The sequence below is a fragment of the Bufo bufo genome, chromosome 11, assembly GCF_905171765.1.
Source record: "Bufo bufo chromosome 11, aBufBuf1.1, whole genome shotgun sequence".
NCBI lineage: Eukaryota > Metazoa > Chordata > Amphibia > Anura > Bufonidae > Bufo > Bufo bufo.
The window spans coordinates 29,193,922-29,215,940 of NC_053399.1; the positions used below are offsets into that span (position 1 = coordinate 29,193,922).

At 44.6% G+C, this 22,019-nt stretch overlaps 1 protein-coding gene across 1 annotated transcript in view; it reads right to left on the bottom strand.

The window, feature by feature from the left end:
* The window catches only part of PRKCH (protein kinase C eta), a 166,517-nt gene extending 145,228 nt beyond the window's left edge, over positions 1-21,289 (bottom strand). Inside the window, exon 1 of the mRNA XM_040411234.1 lies at positions 20,580-21,289. Within this exon, the coding sequence (XP_040267168.1) occupies positions 20,580-20,939 (360 nt within the window). The 5' untranslated portion in view covers positions 20,940-21,289. The remainder of the gene's footprint in view (positions 1-20,579) is intronic.
* Positions 21,290-22,019: the final 730 nt, after the last annotated feature.

Consider the following 22,019-nt stretch of genomic DNA (forward strand, 5'->3'; position numbering starts at 1 on the left):
ACATGTGTAGATATATTAAATTAGGTATTCTGATCTCTACAGGTTTTAAAGGGGTTGTGCAGTGGCTTAATATTCATGACCTATCCTCAGGACAGGTCATCAATATCAGATCGACGGGAGTCAGACCAGTGGCAATGCCACCTGCCCGTCGATCACGGCACTTGTGCGAGCGCTGCTTCCGCTTCAAAATTACCAGTGCGTCATCTCCTTTGCAGTGGCGACACAGTGTAATTACAAGTGCTGATCCCGTCTGAAGTTATTTTTTTCCTTTAGTCTATAAGTTATGTTAAATATTTGAAATGTACAGACATTTTCCATTCATTGGCACTAAAGCTTATATTATTGCCTTATATACCTTATAAACATCAGTTCTTATCTGTGCACTGAAATAAGGATGATATCTGAAAATACATGTTATTGATTATAAGCAGCAAATCAATACTGTGATAAAATATTGTTCATATACAGTACAGACCAAAAGTTTGGACACAACTTCTCATTCAAAGAGTTTTCTTTATTTTCATGACTATGAAGGCATCAAAACTATGAATTAACACATGTGGAATTATATACATAACAAACAAGTGTGAAACAACTGAAAATATGTCATATTCTAGGTTCTTCAAAGTAGCCACCTTTTGCTTTGATTACTGCTTTGCACACTCTTGGCATTCTCTTGATGAGCTTCAAGAGATAGTCCCCTGAAATGGTTTTCACTTCACAGGTGTGCCCTGTCAGGTTTAATAAGTGGGACTTCTTGCCTTATAAATGGGGTTGGGACCATCAGTGGCGTTGAGGAGAAGTCAGGTGGATACACAGCTGATAGTACTACTGAATAGACTGTTAGAATTTGTATTATGGCAAGAAAAAGCAGCTAAGTAAAGAAAAACGAGTGGCCATCATTACTTTAAGAAATGAAGGTCAGTCAGTCAGACGAAAATTGGGAAAACTTTGAAAGTAAGGTCTATTTGACCATGAAGGAGAGTGATGGGGTGCTGCGCCAGATGACCTGGCCTCCACAGTCACCGGACCTGAACCCAATCGAGATGGTTTGGGGTGAGCTGGACCACAGAGTGAAGGCAAAAGGGCCAACAAGTGCTAAGCATCTCTGGAAACTCCTTCAAGACTGTTGGAAGACCATTTCAGGGGACTACCTCTTGAAGCTCATCAAGAGAATGCCAAGAGTGTGCAAAGCAGTAATCAAAGCAAAAGGTGGCTACTTTGAAGAACCTAGAATATGACATATTTTCAGTTGTTTCACACTTGTTTGTTATGTATATAATTCCACATGTGTTAATTCATAGTTTTGATGCCTTCATAGTCATGAAAATAAAGAAAACTCTTTGAATGAGAAGGTGTGTCCAAACTTTTGGTCTGTACTGTACCTGGAACTCAAACTCTTCCAGTTTGCCTCAACATCCTTTAAAATAATCATTTATATGACAGCAGATGTAATCCTATAATGTATTTATTTTGCACTGTGGTCACACGACCATGTCCATGGAGCTCTAATTTCTGTAATGTTATGTCCATGGGCGTGTCAAGGCAGCAACAGGGGCAGTGATAGGGGAACATCTATGTAACTAGCTGGATGGGAGGAGTTATAAACTGGGCGGTGCTGGAGCTGTGGCAGAGGAAGGAGAGGTGCACCATGGGTTTGGTTGGATACAGCAACAGGAAGTACTACATACAGGATGGTAACAGTCCAGAGTGATTGGTTTACATGCTGAAAAACGGGTTTAGGAGAGTTTGAATAGAAAAAACAAAACTTGTAGAAGATGTACATGAGGTAGGCAACTAAATGGTCGCATCTGTTAAAAACCATAGTAATTCAAGAAAACCCCCTTTAATGGTTTGTCTGCTTTTTAAAATTAATTTGTTAACACCCTCGTATGGTCTTCTGAGTTAATATATGGGGGATCCCATTCAGGACCGCTGTAAGGAGCATCTAACTCTATGTGAACCCATGTGTAATGCCTCATTTCTCCTCATTCACTTCTATGAGGCTGTGCGCGATACCAAGCACAACCACTACACAATGTACGGCGCTGTGCTTGGTAAGCAGAGAGAAAGCCACGGCGATCACAGGAGCACCGGTGTCTTCTCTAACTGCTGATCAGCGGTGGTCCCGGGTGTCAGACCCCCACCGATCAGATACTGTAGACCTATCCTGAGGATAGGTCATGAGTAGTAAAACCCTAGAAAACCCCTTTCACTTTAATGGACTATGCTGCTATATAAGGTACACTGCTATGGACATGATGGTATGGAGTACTGTTGTGAAGCCGTTGCCCCTGTGGAAAATGCATGGAATTTTGATGCGGATTCCACAAACTAAATTTTCAGCGTGCTAATATAAGAATGTGAACATACCCTTATGTGACCAATATTATGATAAATTATTGTATACTCAGTATAATGGTGGCCACAGAGGAACATAAGAAAATATGAGCTTCATAATAACAACACACACAAACAAGAAACTCTACAACTACAACAACCATAGGAACATGAGAAAATAGTGCAAGTGAAAGCTTGGCTCAGGCTGAAACACTGACATCTGGATCAACCGGTTGGGTCTTTCAAAGACGGTTTCATCTCACTGAACAAAAATATTGTTTGTGTCACAGAGGAATAAACAGACATCTGCCAAACACTGTGCACACCCGAGGACTGGGCCCAGGCAGAACGGCCATTCTGAGCCATGACAAGCGAGGAAGGTAGAGCAGACAAGGTGCCATTACATCTAACAGCTAGAGGAGACTGGGTGAGTCTAAAGTGGTGTCCAACTGTAATACCCAGATGATGTCTAGGCCCCACAACCACTGGAGATCCACAGGTTGCATACCACGGGATAGATACGCTGCAGATTTGCAGTGTTGTACAGTACCAACAATGTGGATATGATTTTAAGAAATCTCTTCCACGTGTTGAAAAAATATATATATACCGTACATGTATATAAATATATATAAAAAATCTGCAGCATAAATTGACCTGCAATGTAGATTTTAATTCTGCAACATGCAAATTTATGCCGCAGATTTCCAGTGTGGATTTCACCCATTGGAATAGATATAGAGACATCCACTGGAAATCCACAGACAAAGCTGCAGAAGAAAATCTGCTGTAGAGAATCTGCCCCTTCTGGCCATACGTGACCCAGAGTAATTTCCCTAAGGCTACCCGCACACAGGTATGTATTTAAACAAACAGGATTTCCATACCAATATCTGCATGTGTTACGTGCGGATTTGTTGTGTTTTTTTCCCCCAATCTATAAATCTGCTAAAAATCCACAGAAACAATTGACAGTTTCTGCATGGATATAATAGTAGGGCACAACAATATAACCCGATAAGGGCCCTCCACTAGTATACACCAAACAAAGCAACAATCGGGTAGAAAGTAAATAAATATACATTTATTGTTACATGATTATTAGAAACACAGTATTAAAATCGTTGGTGGTACAAAAACACATAAGGCTGACAGTGCCCAACAGGAGATTCAGGCTGATGGCTATATATAATTACACAACTGGACAAGTAAATAAAGTACGGTACATGTGTATCCACGCAGTAGTAGATGCAAACGCTAATAAATATAAGTCGCATGTTAAAACCTATAACGGTCCAGACAAGATCAAATTAAACATATGTATGTAGCCATACCAGAAAGCCGTATCTCCTACGTCCCGACGCGCGTTTCACCTAACGCTTCATCAGGAGGTAAGTGCTGTTTGTATCCCGATCCCCACCCCTTATATACCTTCCACATCAAACCCATATCACACACCTGAGAACTACTTCCGTCTGCATGGCGGTTTGGTGATATGGGTTTCATGTGGGATGGTATATAAGGGGTGGGGATCGGGACACAAACAGCACTTAACCCCTGATAAAGCATTAGGCGAAACGCGCGTTGGGACGTAGGAGATACGGCTTTCTGGTATAGCTACATACATATGTTTCATTTGATCTTGTCTGGAACGTTATAGGTTTTAACATGCGACTTATATTTATTAGCATTTGCACTTTATTAGGGTTTGCATCTACTACTGCGTGGATACACATGTACCGTACTTTATTTACTTGTCCAGTTGTGTAATTATATATAGCCATCAGCCTGAATCTCCTGTTGGGCACTGTCAGCCTTATGTGTTTTTGTACCACCAACAATTTTAATACTGTGTTTCTAATAATCATGAAACAATAAAGGTTTATTTATTTACTTTCTATCCGGTTGTTGCTTTGTTTGCTGTATACTAGTTTCTGCATGGAAAAAAAACCACAACGTGTACATTAGATTTGTCAAATCACACGAACGTATTTTGTTTCCGTGTCCGTTCCAGGTTTTTTTTGCGGATAGGATGCAGACCCATTCATTTAAATGGGTCCGCAAAAAATGTGGACAGCACACCGTGTGCTATCTGCATCCGTATGTCCATTCCGTAGCCCAGCAAAAAAAATAGAACATGTCCTATTCTTGTCCTTTTTGCGGACAAGGATAGGCATTGTTACAATGGATCCGCAAAAAAAAACAGATGCCATACGGACGTCATCCGTTTTTTTTTGCGGATCTGCAATTTTCGGACCGCAAAACACATACGTTCGTGTGCATGTAGTCTTACACAGTAGTTTTTCCCCATGAGAATCTGCACAGAAAAACAGCACATAATCCACAACATGTGCAGTTACCCTAAGGGAGGGCTTCCCAGGCAGCAGATTTCCACAGTGAAAATTACACAGCAGATGTTGCTTTGTTTCCACGGCAAAATCTAACGCAAATCCACAGAAACCTGCATTTGTTACATGCGGATTTTGCTGTGGATCTGCCACAGATTTCACCCTCTGCATTGCAACTGATAAAATCAGCAACATAATGGACATTCTGCAGATTTAAAATCAGTTTTATTTACACTGTGGATTTTTTTTTCCCCGCAGAGTGTGGATGAGATTTTAAGAAATGTTTGCTGGTAGTAGGTACTGTAAAATGCTGTGGATTTGCTGCACGCACCCCGTGGACTTACCCTAATACGGCAGTTGTTTACTCTGTGTCCCATTAGCTGGTAAAGTTTTAGCGCTTATACCAGGAATTGTTTAGCAAGTCTTAGGAGCTCTGCATCTGCCCTCTCTTCCTTTTTGGGGGATGTTCATACAGCATGAAATGGAACATGTCACAAATTTTATTTGGCGAGAGAAAACATATGGTAAGGAAACATAATATGGACCCATAGCGTCCTATGGGCATTAGATCGCTCATATGTACAAACTTAATACATAGTTAAGCCATGAAAGTGTATAATATATGCCGGTAGCCTTTTTAAAAAAAAAAAAAAAAAAAAAAAAAAAAAAAAAGGATCGGCTTTAGGGCTTATGCACACGACCGTTGCCGGTTTTGCTTTCCGCCAATCCACAAAATACAGCTACCGACAGTGTGCATTCCACATTTTGCGGAATGGAACGTCCAGTCCATAATAGAACAGTCCTATCCTTGTCTGCAATGTGGACAAGAATAGGACATGTTTATTCCATGTCAGGCGCAAAAATATAGGACAGATGCGGAAAGCACATGGTGTGCTTTTCGCATCTTTTGCTCCCCCACTGAAGTGAATGGGTCCGCCTCCGATCTGCATTTTTTGGGGGTTGGATGCAGACAAAAAATAAGTTTGTGTGCATGGGCCCTAAAGGAGTTTTTTTTATTTTTTATTGCTAGCATACACCCTTACTTTCTGACTAGAGGGGGTCTTACTGCCGAGACCCCGACTTCTCCTGAAACTGAAGGATAACAGGGGCGCTCCAAGCCATGTGCTGTTTGAGAAAATGCCAACACGGCTCCATTCAACTGAATGCGCTGTTCCCTCCATAGTCAGTAGCTGGAAAATATGTTGAAGGGGCCACAGTGCTAATACTTATGCTAAGACCCCTTCATTTTCAGGATCTATGGGGGTGCTTTGGGGGATCCATGGGTATCTAGCCCACTCAGCTACAATTTAACAACAATTTATGATGTGATGACTAGTGCAAATACAGACACATGACTTTGGGGGAGATTTCTGAAAACCGATGCAGTTGCCCATGGCAATCAATCAGGATATTACTTTAATTTTCCAAAAGGCCTCTGCAAAAATGAAAGGTAGAATCTGGTCGCTATGGACGAATTCTCAACTTCACCTTGCCATAATTTCAATAAATCCTCCATATAAGTCAGGCATGGCCAACCTGTGGCTCTCCAGCTGTTGTAAAACTACAATTCCCACCATGCCCTGATGTAGGCTGATAGCTGTAAGCAGTCTAGGCATGCTGGGAGTTGTAGTTTTGCAACATCTGGAGAGCCTCAGGTTGGCCATCCCTGATATAAGTGATTCAGTCTGAACTGCAGACATTGGGCATTACAACCGGACCAAGCTAAATGTGGAGCAGTTTTCCATAGCATCCAAATCCCAGCTTTCATATCAGAGAGGACTACTGAAAAATAAAAGCAGCAACCTGATTGGTTGCGAGAACCAATTAGTCAACTTTAGTCTTGCTCCAGTTTTCCTAAATCTCCCCCATGACGTTCCTCGCGTTATAGTATACAACACGAGCAGAGATGCAAACATACAGTTATATCTCTTTAGCTCAACTACGACAGAGATATAACCCTCAATTCTACACAAGCCCCAGAACTGCTGTAATAGCCTATACATTATAGTATTAGGTCAATGTATTGTACAAAGGCCACTTCCTGTGTGTAAAGAGACAGAAAGAAATGATTACAATGTTTATTTCCTTATACCTGGCCTTTACAGCAAGCTTAAGTGGATTCCTGTTACAACGCGATAGAGGTTTACAAATATTACAAATTTCATAAAACACGTTAGCATGTTATACTATGGATGAAGTTTCGGACGCCAAACTTCTGCAGTAGATGATACTGAAAACTCACTGAACGAGACAAGTTTTTCACCTGCAAAGTCATTAAGTACTGTCTGCCTACTGTTTTATAATGGTCGCTTACCATTTCCTGCACTATACTATGTAAGGGGTTTTCTAGGAGAAAACTATTTATGACCTATCTCTGATCGGTTGGTGGTCCAACTCCAGGACCCTTGCCAATCAGCTCTTTAAAGAGGCCACGGTGCTCCGATAAACATTGTGGTTTCTTTCTAGGCCATTGATGGCATGTTAATCGTTCACATGGTCAATTACAGCTCAGTCCCATTCAAATAAATCTGCCTGGGCAGCAATACCAAGCACAACCACTATACAATGCAGAGTGCTGCGCTTGGTACGCTGTCAGGTGGCCACAGCTTTCTTCTGAGCGCTGCAACCCTTCCAAACAGCTGACCTGCGGGGGTTCTGGGAGTCGGACCCCCACCAGTCTGATATTGATGACCAATCCTGAGGACAGATCATCAATATTGTACGCCTGGGTTTATAATAAAAGGTAACACCACCCAAATACATAATCCCCTTAGTTTTGTTCAGTTGGGTGCCCATTACTGCACCTCAAATAGTGGGCTGTTCAGTGGGCACATTAGCACTCATAGTGTTGGACTGTTGTGAGGGCTCACCTTCATCGTGAACAAGGTCTAACAGGTTAGCTGTGGACAAACCCATGAGAAAAACACCTTCTGGCAAACGACTGCCAGTCACATCCAACTGAGGTTGTCTTCTGCTGGATCTTTCAGGTAATTTAAAGGCCATCTGTCACTGGCTGACCTATTCCATGTGCGCTTGGCAGCTGAAGACATCTGTGTTGCTCCCATGTTCATATGTGTCCGCATTACTGAGAAAAATGAGGTTTTGATATATGCAACTGAGCCTCTAGGAGCAATAGGGGCATTGATGTTACTCCTAAAGACTCTACGCCCTCTGCACTTTAGGAGAAATCAGGCCCAAGAGTGATTACGTTTACACTGCCTGGCCCTGTCAATCAAAGTGCAGAGGGCGCAGCAGTTGCAGAGAGAGCAGAGCCTCTAGGTGTAACAGCAACGCCCCCGTTGCTCCTAGAGGCTCATTTGCATATATTATACCTTCATTTTTCTCAGCAATGCGGGCACATATGACCATGGGACCAACACAGATGCCTTCAGCTGCCAAGCGCACATGTCAGCCAGTGTCATAGGTACAAATCTGCTGACAGATGCCCTTTAGGCCTCATGCACACAACCGTTGTTGTGTTCCGTGTCCGTTGTTCCATTTTTCGTGATTTTCTGCGGACCCATTGACTTTCAATGGGTCCGTTGAAATCTCAGATAATGCACCGTTTGTCATCCGCGTCCGTGATCCGTGTTTCCTGTCCGTCAAAAAAATATGACCTGTCCTATTTTTTTCACGGACAACGGTTCGCGGACCCATTCAAGTCAATGGGTCCATGAAAAAACACAGAGGCACACAAGATTGTCATCCGCGTCCGTTTTTTTCCTATCATTTGCAAGGCAAACTTGACTTAGATTTTTTTCACTTTTCATGTCTGGTGATCCTCCAAAAATCAAGGAAGACACACGGAAACAAAAACGGAAACGGCTGATCTCAAGGGAGGGCAACCACAATCTAAGAAAAATTAGCTAAATTAGCTAAATTATATTATAAAATGTATCTAAATTATAATATATATATAGCATTCGCTAAAATTACTAACCAAAAAACAATAACCAATTACTGACCAAGAACCAATACAAACAACGAAACAAAACTGTTTAAGGCAACTTTCACACTTGCGTCTATACCTCCGGCAGGAGAAGCATGCTGTAGATGTCTGTATCTGGCACTGCCGGAGGCTACCTGACACCCGCCGGTCCCACTCACTACAGTGGGGACCAGCGGAGATCCGGCTGCAACCCAACAAACATGCTAATAAAAAGCGGCCGGACGAAAACCACTGCACGCAGCAGTATTTGTCCAGCTGCAACTCTGCATATTTGAACGAGGCCGGACGTCGATGCGGCTCCTTACGACAATGCCAGATCCAGCCTGCAAAATCTCTTTACTGCAAGTGTGAAACAGGCCGTAGAGTAACTTCCACTCAAAGCATTTTCCAATAGAATCACAAAGAATCCATGAGAATCCAAGAGTGATAATTTGACATTTTATTATGCATACCCAGAACAATATTTTCTTTGGGTGGAGATAGTCAGTAAAAATATAATAAAAGGCAACCTGAAACCAGTGTGTGATATAGACTAGAACAATACTTCAGTAAATACTGGTCTTTTATTGCTGTCTCATAATACAGTAATTGACAATATATATATACAATCCATTATTCAGTTTACATGTTTGGTCATGAACAGAGGAAATAGCTGTGGAGGCAGGAATATGAAAAGACATTGTGGTGTGGCTTCATAGAGAGGTCTAATGAGCCTTGTAGTCAGGCTCGGGCTGGCCCACAGGGGAACAGCTGAATCTGTCGGTGGTCTCCTGAGCGAGGTGGCCCACCAGTCCCCCACCTCCTGCACAAGTGGCACATGGCACAGTAGACTGACTGCAGTACATACAGATATGCATACAGCACTTCAACCAGCCTACGTTCATATAAAACAGTGTATTATTATAGATGTATCAGGTGGCTGAGATGACTTGTAGGTACAGAGGCCAGCAGTCAGTATCCTCTTTCATTTCTCCCCTGACTTCCCAATGTCATATGCGAAGCAAAAATAGAAAAGGGAGTTGACTGAAAGGGAGTTTAGGGAAAGGGGGAATTTGGGAAGGAGAGGGGGAAAGGGGAATATGAGGCGCCAAGGGCAGTGCCATCTTAAGAGCATTATAGGCCCCCGGGCAATACAGTGCACTGGGGCCCTGTCTACACAATCACGCACTAGAATAAAAATGCAAATTATCAATAAGGCGATATTTATTGGTACTTTCAACAAAATCAGTGTTTAATATAGGAATAATATATAGGGGGGGCACAAAGATACCACAGTCAAAAATGGGGGGGCAAAAACAAAATAAGTATATATAAATAAGATTACAAAATATGAGAGAATTGCGGTCTGCAGGGATACATTTATAATAAAACTATTTACTTACAAAAGAAGCTGTTCAATCGTCTGCTGTGCCGTCCTCTGCTTGCTTCCGTGGATTCTTTCCCCTTCTTTCTGTCTCTCGTCAGTGCGCAGGCGCACTGTTATGGTGGATCTGTGGAAGACACACTGTTATGGGGGCATCTGTGGATGACAGTGTTATTATGCCTCTCATTAGCCCCCATATGCTGCCTCTCATCATTAGCCCCCATATGCTGCCTCTCATCATTAGCCCCCATATGCCTCATCATTAGCCCCCATATGCCTCATCATTAGCCCCCATATGCCTCTCATCATTAGCCCCCATATGCCTCTCCATTAGCCCCCATATGCCTCTCCATTAGCCCCCATATGCCTCTCCATTAGCCCCCATATGCCTCATTAGCCCCCATATGCCTCTCCATTAGCCCCCATATGCCTCATTAGCCCCCATATGCCTCTCCATTAGCCCCCATATGCCTCTCCATTAGCCCCCATATGCCTCTCCATTAGCCCCCATATGCCTCTCCATTAGCCCCCATATGCCTCTCCATTAGCCCCCATATGCCTCTCCATTAGCCCCCATATGCCTCTCCATTAGCCCCCATATGCCTCTCCATTAGCCCCCATATGCCTCTCCATTAGCCCCCATATGCCTCTCCATTAGCCCCCATATGCCTCATTAGCCCCCATATGCCTCTCCATTAGCCCCCATATGCCTCATTAGCCCCCATATGCCTCTCCATTAGCCCCCATATGCCTCTCCATTAGCCCCCATATGCCTCATTAGCCCCCATATGCCTCTCCATTAGCCCCCATATGCCTCATTAGCCCCCATATGCCTCTCCATTAGCCCCCATATGCCTCTCCATTAGCCCCCATATGCCTCATTAGCCCCCATATGCCTCTCCATTAGCCCCCATATGCCTCTCCATTAGCCCCCATATGCCTCATTAGCCCCCATATGCCTCTCCATTAGCCCCCATATGCCTCTCCATTAGCCCCCATATGCCTCTCCATTAGCCCCCATATGCCTCATTAGCCCCCATATGCCTCTCCATTAGCCCCCATATGCCTCTCCATTAGCCCCCATATGCCTCATTAGCCCCCATATGCCTCTCCATTAGCCCCCATATGCCTCTCCATTAGCCCCCATATGCCTCATTAGCCCCCATATGCCTCTCCATTAGCCCCCATATGCCTCTCCATTAGCCCCCATATGCCTCATTAGCCCCCATATGCCTTATTAGCCCCCATATGCCTCTCCATTAGCCCCCATATGCCTCTCCATTAGCCCCCATATGCCTCATTAGCCCCCATATGCCTCTCCATTAGCCCCCATATGCCTCTCCATTAGCCCCCATATGCCTCATTAGCCCCCATATGCCTCTCCATTAGCCCCCATATGCCTCATTAGCCCCCATATGCCTCTCCATTAGCCCCCATATGCCTCTCCATTAGCCCCCATATGCCTCTCCATTAGCCCCCCATATGCCTCTCTCCATTAGCCCCCCATATGCCTCTCTCCATTAGCCCCCCATATGCCTCTCCATTAGCCCCCCATATGCCTCTCCATTAGCCCCCATATGCCTCTCCATTAGCCCCCATATGCCTCTCCATTAGCCCCCTTATGCCCCCAGCAGCCACATTTTCTTATAAAATAAAAAATCACTTACCTCTCCTGCTCCTGGACGCCGCCTGCCTCTCCTCAGTCGACTCTGTGCTCTGAACTGGCGCGCACAGCGTGAGGTCACAGAGCGCCCTCACGCTGTGCGCAGCCCTGCACAGCCGACAGCCGAGGACCAGGAAGTGGTGAGTACAGAGCGTTCACCACTTCCTGGTCTCTCGGTTCTAATGAGCGCTTCCATAATGGAAGCGCTCATTAGTATTCAACTGGGGGGGCAACCTGTGTGTGTTAGGCGGCCGTTCCCGCGGGTGGTGGGTTCACTGGGCAGGCGGGCCCCCAGGCAAGTGGGGCCCCCGGGCAACTGCCCAGCGTGCCCATTGGAAAAGACGGCCCTGGCCAAGGGACAACACCGGAAGGTGGTAATCAAAGATGGAAGTGGTGGATCTAGTAGGAACTTACGCAGCTCCCCAAACCAAAAAAGAAATCATTACACACCAGTGAACTGTCAGGGTAAAAAGACGGTCAGCGGTGCTTTTCAGGAGTGTCCTGAGAGCACCGAGGGGGGCGCCACAGAGCCAATGAAGATGAAAGGCACTGAGTAATTGAAGAATGTAGCTATTGGTGAACAATAGTAATAGAGATTTGGGAGTATAAAAAGGATGCAGATACAAACACACACATGTACATGTGTCTGTCTCCTGCTCATTCACGGTTTGTTCTCGCTAATGGACATAATGCAATGATAAAGGACTTACTTTACCGGGGAACTGGGTATAGGATAAGCTCAAGACACCTATACCTCAGCCTCCCCCGCCGAGGTCACTTTAAGATTGTAGATAAGGCTTCTTTGTCCCCAAAATGATGACACCGGGGCTCCGGGATGAAGTAAAAGTCTTTAATAGCTAAAATAAAGCTCGACGCGTTTCAGGATAGTTTCCCTTTTTCAAGAGCATGCTCCCATAGTTAAAAATATATGTACAGCATGGTAAATACTTTTATTTTGTGGTGACACAGTGTGTCTGCTGCACTTTCCTATCCACTGAACCAGTATACAACGCATAACCGCTGCAAGCTGCAGTTTTGTGTCCAGTCTGCACAACGGAACAAACCAATGTAAGTCAATGGTGCCGGATCCGTTTTTTTTTGTTAGCAAAAAAAAAAAAAAAAAAGATCGGTGCCCATTGACAATGATTTTCGTACCGGATCCGGTTTGTTAAGTTTTGATTTTATACAACCGGATCTGGCCAAAAGGGATGCAACCGGATGTATTAAATGGCATGGCATCAGTTTAATTCTGGTTTTGAGATCCTCTGCCGGATCTCAAAACCGGAATGCCACAAAGTAAGTATGAAACAGGCCTAAGTAGACTGATGCGGTGTGTACGTAATTTATCCGAGTACTGTACTTCTCTCAGGAACGTTAACAAACACTGATCAAATATGTATGGGAGCTGTCAAAGCCAGGCAATAGGACCTACTATAGATATCAACAGAAAACAATTCCATTCGGATTCATATTTACGTGTTTGGTCAGCCTACATAGTAGCTGCCCCCGCTGTGCGTAGGTGACAGGCACAGGTTTCGTATATTTCACAACCAACGTAATCCAAAAATGTAGGTCAAGCTTTGAGCTTCATAATGAAGTTAATCTGTTTCTGTAAACTTGCAACATACATGGTTGAACAACATAGATGTATAACTGCTCACTTACATGATGGCACCTCTCTACCTGATTCTTAAATGAGAACAGCTACACCTACATAGGTATTTTCTGCCAATTAAAACCATATAGCAACATACAGTCAGGTCCATAAATATTGGGACATCGACAGAATTCTAACATTTTTGGCTCTATACACCACCACAATGGATTTGAAATTAAACGAACAAGATGTGCTTTACCTGCAGACTGTCAGCTTTAATTTGAGGGTATTTACATCCAAATCAGGTGAACGGTGTAGGAATTACAACAGTTTGCATATGTGCCTCCCACTTGTTAAGGGAGCAAAAGTAATGGGACAATTGGCTTCTCAGCTGTTCCATGGCCAGGTGTGTGTTATTCCCTCATTATCCTAATTACAATGAGCAGATACAAGGTCCAGAGTTCATTTCACGTCTGCTATTTGCATTTGGAATCTGTTGCTGTCAACTCTCAAGATGAGATCCAAAGAGCTGTCACTATCAGTGAAGCAAGCCATCATTAAGCTGAAAAAACAAAACAAACCCATCAGAGAGATAGCAAAAACATTAGGCGTGGCCAAAACAACTGTTTGGAACATTCAAAAAAAGAAGGAACGCACCGGTGAGCTCAGCAACACCAAAAGACCCGAAGACCACGTAAAACAACTGTGGTGGATGACAGAAGAATTCTTTCCCTGGGGGAGAAAGCACCCTTCACAACAGTTGGCCAGATCAAGAACACTCTCCAGGAGGTAGGTGTATGTGTGTCAAAGTCAACAATCAAGAGAAGACTTCACCAGAGTGAATACAGAGGGTTCACCACAAGATGGAAACCATTGTTGAGCCTCAAAAACAGGAAGGCCAGATTAGAGCTTGCCAAACGACATCTAACAAAGCCTTTACAGTTCTGGAACAACATCCTATGGACAGATGAGACCAAGATCAACTTGTATCAGAGTGATGGAAGAGAAGAGTATGGAGAAGGAAAGGAACTGCTCATGATCCTAAGCATACCACCTCATCAGTGAAGCATGGTGGTGGTAGTGTCATGGCGTGGGCATGTATGGCTGCCAATGGAGCTGGTTCTCTTGTATTTATTGATGATGTGACTGCTGACAAAAGCAGCAGGATGACTTCTGAAGTGTTTCGGGCAATATTATCTGCTCATATTCAGCCAAATGCTTCAGAACTCATTGGACGGCGCTTTACAGTGCAGATAGACAATGACCCAAAGCATACTGCAAAAGCAACCAAAGAGTTTTTTAAGAGAAAGAAGTGGAATGTTATGCAATGGCTAAGTCAATCACCTGACCTGAATCCGATTGAGCATGCATTTCACTTGCTGAAGACAAAACTGAAGGGAAAATGCCCCAAGAACAAGCAGAAACTGACGACAGTTGCAGTAGAGGCCTGGCAGAGCATCACCAGGGATGAAATCCGTCTGGTGATGCCTATGCGTTCCAGACTTCAGGCTGTAAATGACTTTGGCAAAGGATTTGCAACCGAGTATTAAAAAGTGAAAGTTTGATTTATGATTATTATTCTGTCCCATTACTTTTGGTCCCTTAACAAGTGGGAGGCACATATGCAAACTGTTGTAATTCCTACACCGTTCACCTGATTTGGATGTAAACACCCTCAAATTAAAGCTGACAGTCTGAAGTTAAAGCACATCTTGTTCGTTTCATTTCAAATCCATTGTGGTAGTGTATAGAGCCAAAAATGTTAGAATTGTGTCGATATCCCAATATTTATGGACCTGACTATGTTTTTCCAATCTGTTTTTACATTTTTTTTATTCTATTTCCTGAACATGATTAAGGGGGCAGCCATCTTGTCTGATCTGTTATTAACAGCATTTAGAGAATTGCTTTACAGCAGCCACATGGGCCACAGACACTATGGTCAGAGGGGGACCTCAATGACTTCTATAGGAGAGTCTTCTAGGCACGATCCGTGACCTGTGCGGAGGTCATTGTATAAGCAAGGAGTAAATAAGCTTTGACAATCGCCTACTGTGAATGGTGGATGCTGTGCTTATCTATACACAGATGTGCTATCTGTCATTGTAATCCTGCCTGCAATGATAAACAGATAACTGCAGTAAAGTGATCTGTACAGACAGAAGAAGTGACGCCTATTAGGCTTACAGGCTAGTATGAAAAATGAAGGATTTATGTTTTTCGTTTAAAGATAGAAATTGGCATGAAAAATTAAAAATAACCAAACATTCTTTAAAAATATGTTCAACATTGAAAACATGATTTCAACCATAGGTCATTTTCTGATGACATATGCCATTTAAGGGTCTATGCAAAGTTGTCCCATACAGTGGCACACAGAGACCCTTAAGGCCTTAAGCTCTGAGATAGAGATATCATCAGGACACCAAAGAGGTATGCGGCATGGATATGGTGGGCTTTGTGGAGATCTGCCATATGGGGAGGTCTGGTAACCCCCACACATACTTGGTTGTCAGCCAAAATCAGCGTGTTCAGCTTTTACATTTACCTTATGCATATGGGCACCTTTTTAAGTTTACATCCAAGGCAAAGACAATACAGTGCTCCCTCACGGCGGGTTCACACCAGAACGTACTGAACGTACGCTCTGTATGCGCGATTGTACGGGCGTGTACAATCGCGCCGCAGAGACAAGCGAACGACCATTGTTGCGCGTTCCCGGAAGTCTATGTACGCCGGAACGCGCGACACTACGCTCCAAAGAAGCTCCTGAACTTCTTGGGGCGTCGGGCGTTTTACACCGCGATCGTACGCGCTGTAAAAGACCAGGTGAGATCCATGCCGATAGGGAAGCATTGGTTTTTCCTTGTTGAGCGTTTTACAGCGGTTAGGAACGCGCTGTAAACGCTCAGGTCTGAACCGGCTGTCAAGTTACAATATTAATTGGTTCCAGGAGGACCGTTGTATGTTGAAACCGTTGTAAGTTGAGTAATTGGTTCCAAAGCCCCAAAATGTCATCCAAGATAAGAGAAAAGGAAGATTTAATAAAAAATAAGCAGATAACTAAGACATATAAACCAAGTCTTTATATATAACAGTCAGGAATAGCTGCTAACTAGTAACTAATCCAGATATTTTACCAGAGAAGTGACCTTGATTGGTTGGATCTGAGGCATTGTATGTGGAGTCTAAGATGGGTCAGAAAAGACCATTGTATGTTAAAAATATTGTATCCTGAGGCCATTGTATCAAAGAGCACAGTATATCGCTGATATTGGAAAACGTTATTAAACCTATTAGTAAGTCATTTATAACACGTTCTGATGTTGAATAAAAAGGCTGATGGGAGACGGTAAATGAAGGTATCAAGTTCCCAGGAATAAAGATGAAGGTGCGTGTCCTGTGATTCACATGAATCAGAACATCTTTTGCAGCCGCAGATTTATTACCAGTAATGCAGAAGAATAGTGGAGCAGTTGTCCTTAGCAATCAATGAGATGCTTTGCATTTATTTAATATTCCTTCTCCCTTCGCAGAATAAGGGTCCATGCACACGACCGCATCTCCCATGGTTCTCCTGACCTGAACCGATTTCCTCATAGTCATTTTATATCTGATCACAAGTCTATTGTAGGGACCTGAATACACTGCAATAGTCGTGAGGGAGGCGTATTCCTTCTGATACAGTCAGTTCAGGTCAGGAAAGCCGCGGTTGGAATAGTAGATCCCGCTGACACATGGTCTGCGTTTCCCGGGCCGATCACGGTCGTGTGCATGAGCCCCAATGTTGTCAGCAATATCAAGCAGCGATCTACCATGATGTACGGTAATCACTGTGTGTGATATTACCATGGAGCCCTGGCCTTAAAGGGAATCTGTCACCTGCTTTAACCATTTTTAAGCTGGCACCATCGCTATGTGGACTAAAGTACCTTGTTTCCAGCAGTCTTCTTTTTACTTGATTTCGTTTTGTAGTTTTAATATAAAAGCGCTTTTCTGATATGCTAATTAGGGTCCAAGGAGCCCAGAGGGGCGTTTTTTTCCCTCTCCGGAGCCCAGTGACGCCCCCTGCAGTGCCCAGCCCGCCTTAATTTGAATTCCAAGAATGCCTCCTGATCATCAGATAACCTCCCACAGCCCGGCAAATGGTTCCGCCCCCTCCCCACGTCATATTCTACCTTATAGAAATGCCCGTCCTTCTTCCTGTCTGCGGCCCGAAAACTCTGCGCGATCATCAACGTCCTGAGGGCAGCAGCGCTCAGGTCACATCACTGGGCTCGGCGCATGCCCAGTGAGACTTTTGAGGCTGTTGCCCTCAGGAGGTTAATGATCGCACAGGCGCAGGCCGCAGGCGGTACTGCGCCTGCGCGAGTTTTCTGGCCGCAGACAGGAAGAAGGACGGGCATTTCTATAAGGTAGACTATGACGTGGGGAGGGGGCGGAACCATTTGCCGGGCTGTGGGAGGTTATCTGATGATCAGGAGGCATTCTTGGAATTCAAATTAAGGCGGGCTGGGCACTGCAGGGGGGCGTCACTGGGCTCCGGAGAGGGAAAAAAACGCCCCTCTGGGCTCCTTGGACCCTAATTAGCATATCAGAAAAAGCGCTTTTATATCAAAACTACAAAACGAAATCAAGTAAAAAGAAGACTGCTGGAAAAAAGGTACTTTAGTCCACATAGCGATGGTGCCAGCTTAAAAATGGTTAAAGCAGGTGACAGATTCCCTTTAAAGGGGTTCTCCAGGCTTTTAAATACTGATGACTTATTCTCAGGATAGGTCATCAATAGGAGATTGGCGGGGGTCCGAAACCCGGCACCCCGCCGATCAGCTTTATGAAGGGAAGGCATGCGGTGCGCACGTGCCGTCTCCCTTCTCTCTTCCTGCTATGTCTATGGTGATCAGGAAGAGAAAAGGGAGACGGCACACACACACACACTGCTCACCTTCCCTTCATACAGCTGATCTGCGGGGATTCCGGCTGTCGGACCCCTGCCGATCTCATATTGATGACCTATCCTGAGGATAGGTCATCAATATTAAAAGCCCAGAGAACCCCTTTAAAAAGGGGTTATCAGTAGGCCAGCAACCAGGTGAGAGCCGTTTTACAGCACTTTTACGAGTTTTTGTTTACATTTCTAACTTTTTTTTTTTTATGCCGCATGATGTAGCCCTTGCCATTTTTTTCAACCATTCTTACACCTTTTCTATGGGGAAAAGGGCCATAAAGAAAACACTAGTGGTAAGACAAACTGGCCTGGATTTACTAATGATTCTGCGCCTAAAATCTATAAAATGGTACAAATTGGTGAAATTTAGTGCAACTAGGATTTCTACACTCCCCCTCCCCCCACTTGCTTGAAAAGGGGTGGGGCTTATCAAAAAGGGGACAGGGCTTTGTGGGAGATAGGGGATAGTCTAAGATATGACATTTTGCACCAAAATTGCACCACAATTCTGTTGTAATTTTTTTTTTTCAAAAAGTTAGGCCAAGTTCACACTTATTGCAGTTATTTGATCAGTTATTGGGTCAAAAACACAGAACAGGAGGAAATCTTTCCATTACGCCTCATTCACAAGTCAGCGTTCGGTCAGTGATTTCCATCAGTGATTTTGAGCCAAAACCAGGTGCGGCTGTAAACAGAACAGGTGCAGATCTTTATACCCTATGTCTGCGGAGGCTCCACTCCTGGTTTTGGCTCACAATCACTGATGGAAATCACTGACGTGTGAATGAGGCTTAGTACTGTATCCCTTTGTAGCTTCACTAGTGGTTTTGGCTAACAATCACTAAAGGAAAAAAGTGATCAAATGACTGAAGTGTGAACTCGGCCTAAGCCTCCTAAGGAGGTCCTTATGTCAATTGGGAAGTGGAGCAGAATACAGCTTGAGGCTCAACAGGAAAGAATTGAAGTTTATTTCATGTTGACATGTAACACAAGGCTGATGAGGATGACCTAGAGATTAGAAATCTGATATCCACTCAGTATCAACATGACTGATCACCCCACGCAGGGAAAACCATCAGATATTCAGTGGAAAATAGTTCCTCTCGGGCCGAAAATTGTGACTTTGATTATTTTATTTTATTATTTTCACTATTCGCACTTTGAAAAACGTGAGAACGATTTTGTTAAATACTACCATTAGGCCTCATGCTCACGACCGTTCCGTGCTTTGCGGAGCCGCCCGTGTGCCTTCCGCAATTTGCATAACGGAACAGGCGACCCATTGGAGAAATGGCTTTTTTTGTCCGCAAAAACGGACAAGAATAGGACAGGTTATACTTCAAAACGAATGCGGACAGCACACGGAGTGCTGTCCGCTTCTTTCGCGGCCCCATTGAAGTGAATGGGTCCACACCCGAGACGCAAAAACTGCGGCTCGGATGCGGACCAGAACAACGGTCGTGTGCATGAGGCCTTACAGTGATAACAATGTCATTTTAAAAATAATTTCTTTTTGGACTAAGGCCCCTTGTAGACGAGCGTGTGCGGATTAGGTCCGGATGCGATCAGTGAAAAATGCCCAATTTCGCAAGCAAGTTTATTCAGTTTACTATGCGATCGCGTTCAGTCGTTATCTTTAATGCGTTTCGCACATGCGCGTGATAAGACACTGAAGGTATACAAACATCTCTTAGCAACCATCCGTGAAAAACGCATCGCATCCGCACTTGCTTGCGGATGCGATTTTCACGCAGCCCCATTCACTTTTATGGGGCCAGCGTTGCGTGAAAAACGCAGAATACAGAACATGCTGCAATTTACAAGTGATGCGTGAAAACCAACGCTCATGTACACAGACCCATTGAAATGTATAGGTCAGGATTCAGTGCGGGCGCAATACGTTCACGTCGCGGAATACTCGCCCGTGTGAAAGGGTTCGGCTGTACGGCGACAAGCAGCAACTCATTTGTCAGCTGGGTCGCAATGTAACACACTGCAACAGGCACAAAAAAATCCAGACATGTTTAATCTTGTGTCAAAGGTCACGTGCAACTTTTTCTCCATTGACTTTAATGTAATTCCCGCGCGACACAAGACCTGGTTGTATTCTCAGAGGAAAATCACAGTTCCCAAATAGTTGCATGACAGCAAGTTGCAGACACGTCGCACATATTTTTGCGACGCGCGACTTTTCTGCAACACATGTCGCCATGCAGCCGGACCCTTGCAGAAATAAATGGCATGAAGATCAATGCACCGGCAGCGAAATCGTAGGCTTAATCGTTATTAACCCATTCATCACTGGAAGAAAAACAAACAAACAGAGCATGCTATACGTATCAGCGAACGTTTTGGGCCCCTACTGACTTACCCAGCCTTCAAAGGAGTCCGTGGGTCCGCAGTTTCTGAGCAGCTCCTGAAAACTGAGGTTGCAATTAGCCACAAAGTCATCATAGCCGATTGGGGTGTCGTGGAAAACGGCCAACTCCATCTTGCTCCCCTCGCTTATAGTGACACAGAACTCTTCGTTGAAGGTGGGCTTATTAGTTCTGTGCTTGACGGTGGTCTTCCCAATGGGGCACTCATCCACATTGATGGTGATGTAGGGATCCAGCAGACAGGAGCCTTTCTTGAAGACCGAGTGCCTCAGAGACCACCTGGTCGCCTGCAGACCCACTGCTTCACCGATCTTCAGTTTTAAATTGCCATTGAACCTCATGGTCCCAGCCATAGACCCGGTGGACGACCCTCCTGGGGCAGGTAAAGGAGATGAGGGGCCTGATTTGGGATGCAGGCTGCTGTCAGTGCGCTGCTGCAGATCTTCCCCTGTCCATGCCAGAGCCCCAGCACCGAGGCACCTGCATGCAGTGTCTCTGATCCTCTCACAGACAGGCTGGGCACACACACAAAAAGAAGAAGAAGAAAAAGTTTCTCTCACCCCTCCCTGGGTTGGCACTTGGATTAGGAGTGGGCGCAGTCCCCTTCCCTACTGAGCAGCAGCCCTGGCACAGGGATCCTCTGCAGCAAGTCTGACCAGAGCCCGAGTGCTGCTGTCTGCTGAGCGATCAACCAGGAAGCCTGTGCCCGAAACTGCGGGCGCGACACTGCCCCTGGCGGCCACCTCTGCACACTGCTAATTAAAGCCTCAACAAGCAGGTTTTTTTCTTTCTTCCTTACATAGAAGTCCTTGTGTCGCCCTCTACTGTTCCATTGTGAAACTTCTACCCAGGCATTGCTCAATAAGTGATAACCAATTCTACTCCTGCCAGCACAGCCCCTAGAAGAGCAGTCACCCAGCTTTCCCACATCCCTGAATGATCCCCCTGACAAATGGTATAGGGAGTGTAATGACACCATATTGACCGACCAGCTTTCCTAGAGACAAATATAAATAATGGCTCATGCGCACGACCGTATGTATTTTGCAAAACACGAGGACGTCCGTGTGCATTCCGTATTTTGCAGAACGGAACAGCTGACCCCTAATAGAACGGTACTATACTTGTCCGTAATGCAGACAATAATAGGACATGTTCTATTTATTTTTATTTTTTTGCGGAACGGACATACAGAAATGGAATGCACACAGAGTAACCTCCGTTTTTTTTGCGGACCCAATGAAATGAACGGACGCGGAAAGAAAATACGTCACAGCTAAGGGTACTTTCACACTTGCGTTTTTCTTTTCCGGCACTGAGTTCCGTCACAGGGGCTCTATACCAGAAAAGAACTGATCAGTTTTATCCCCATGCATTCTGAATGGAGAGCAATCCGTTCAGGATGCATCAGGATGTCTTCAGTTCAGTCGTTT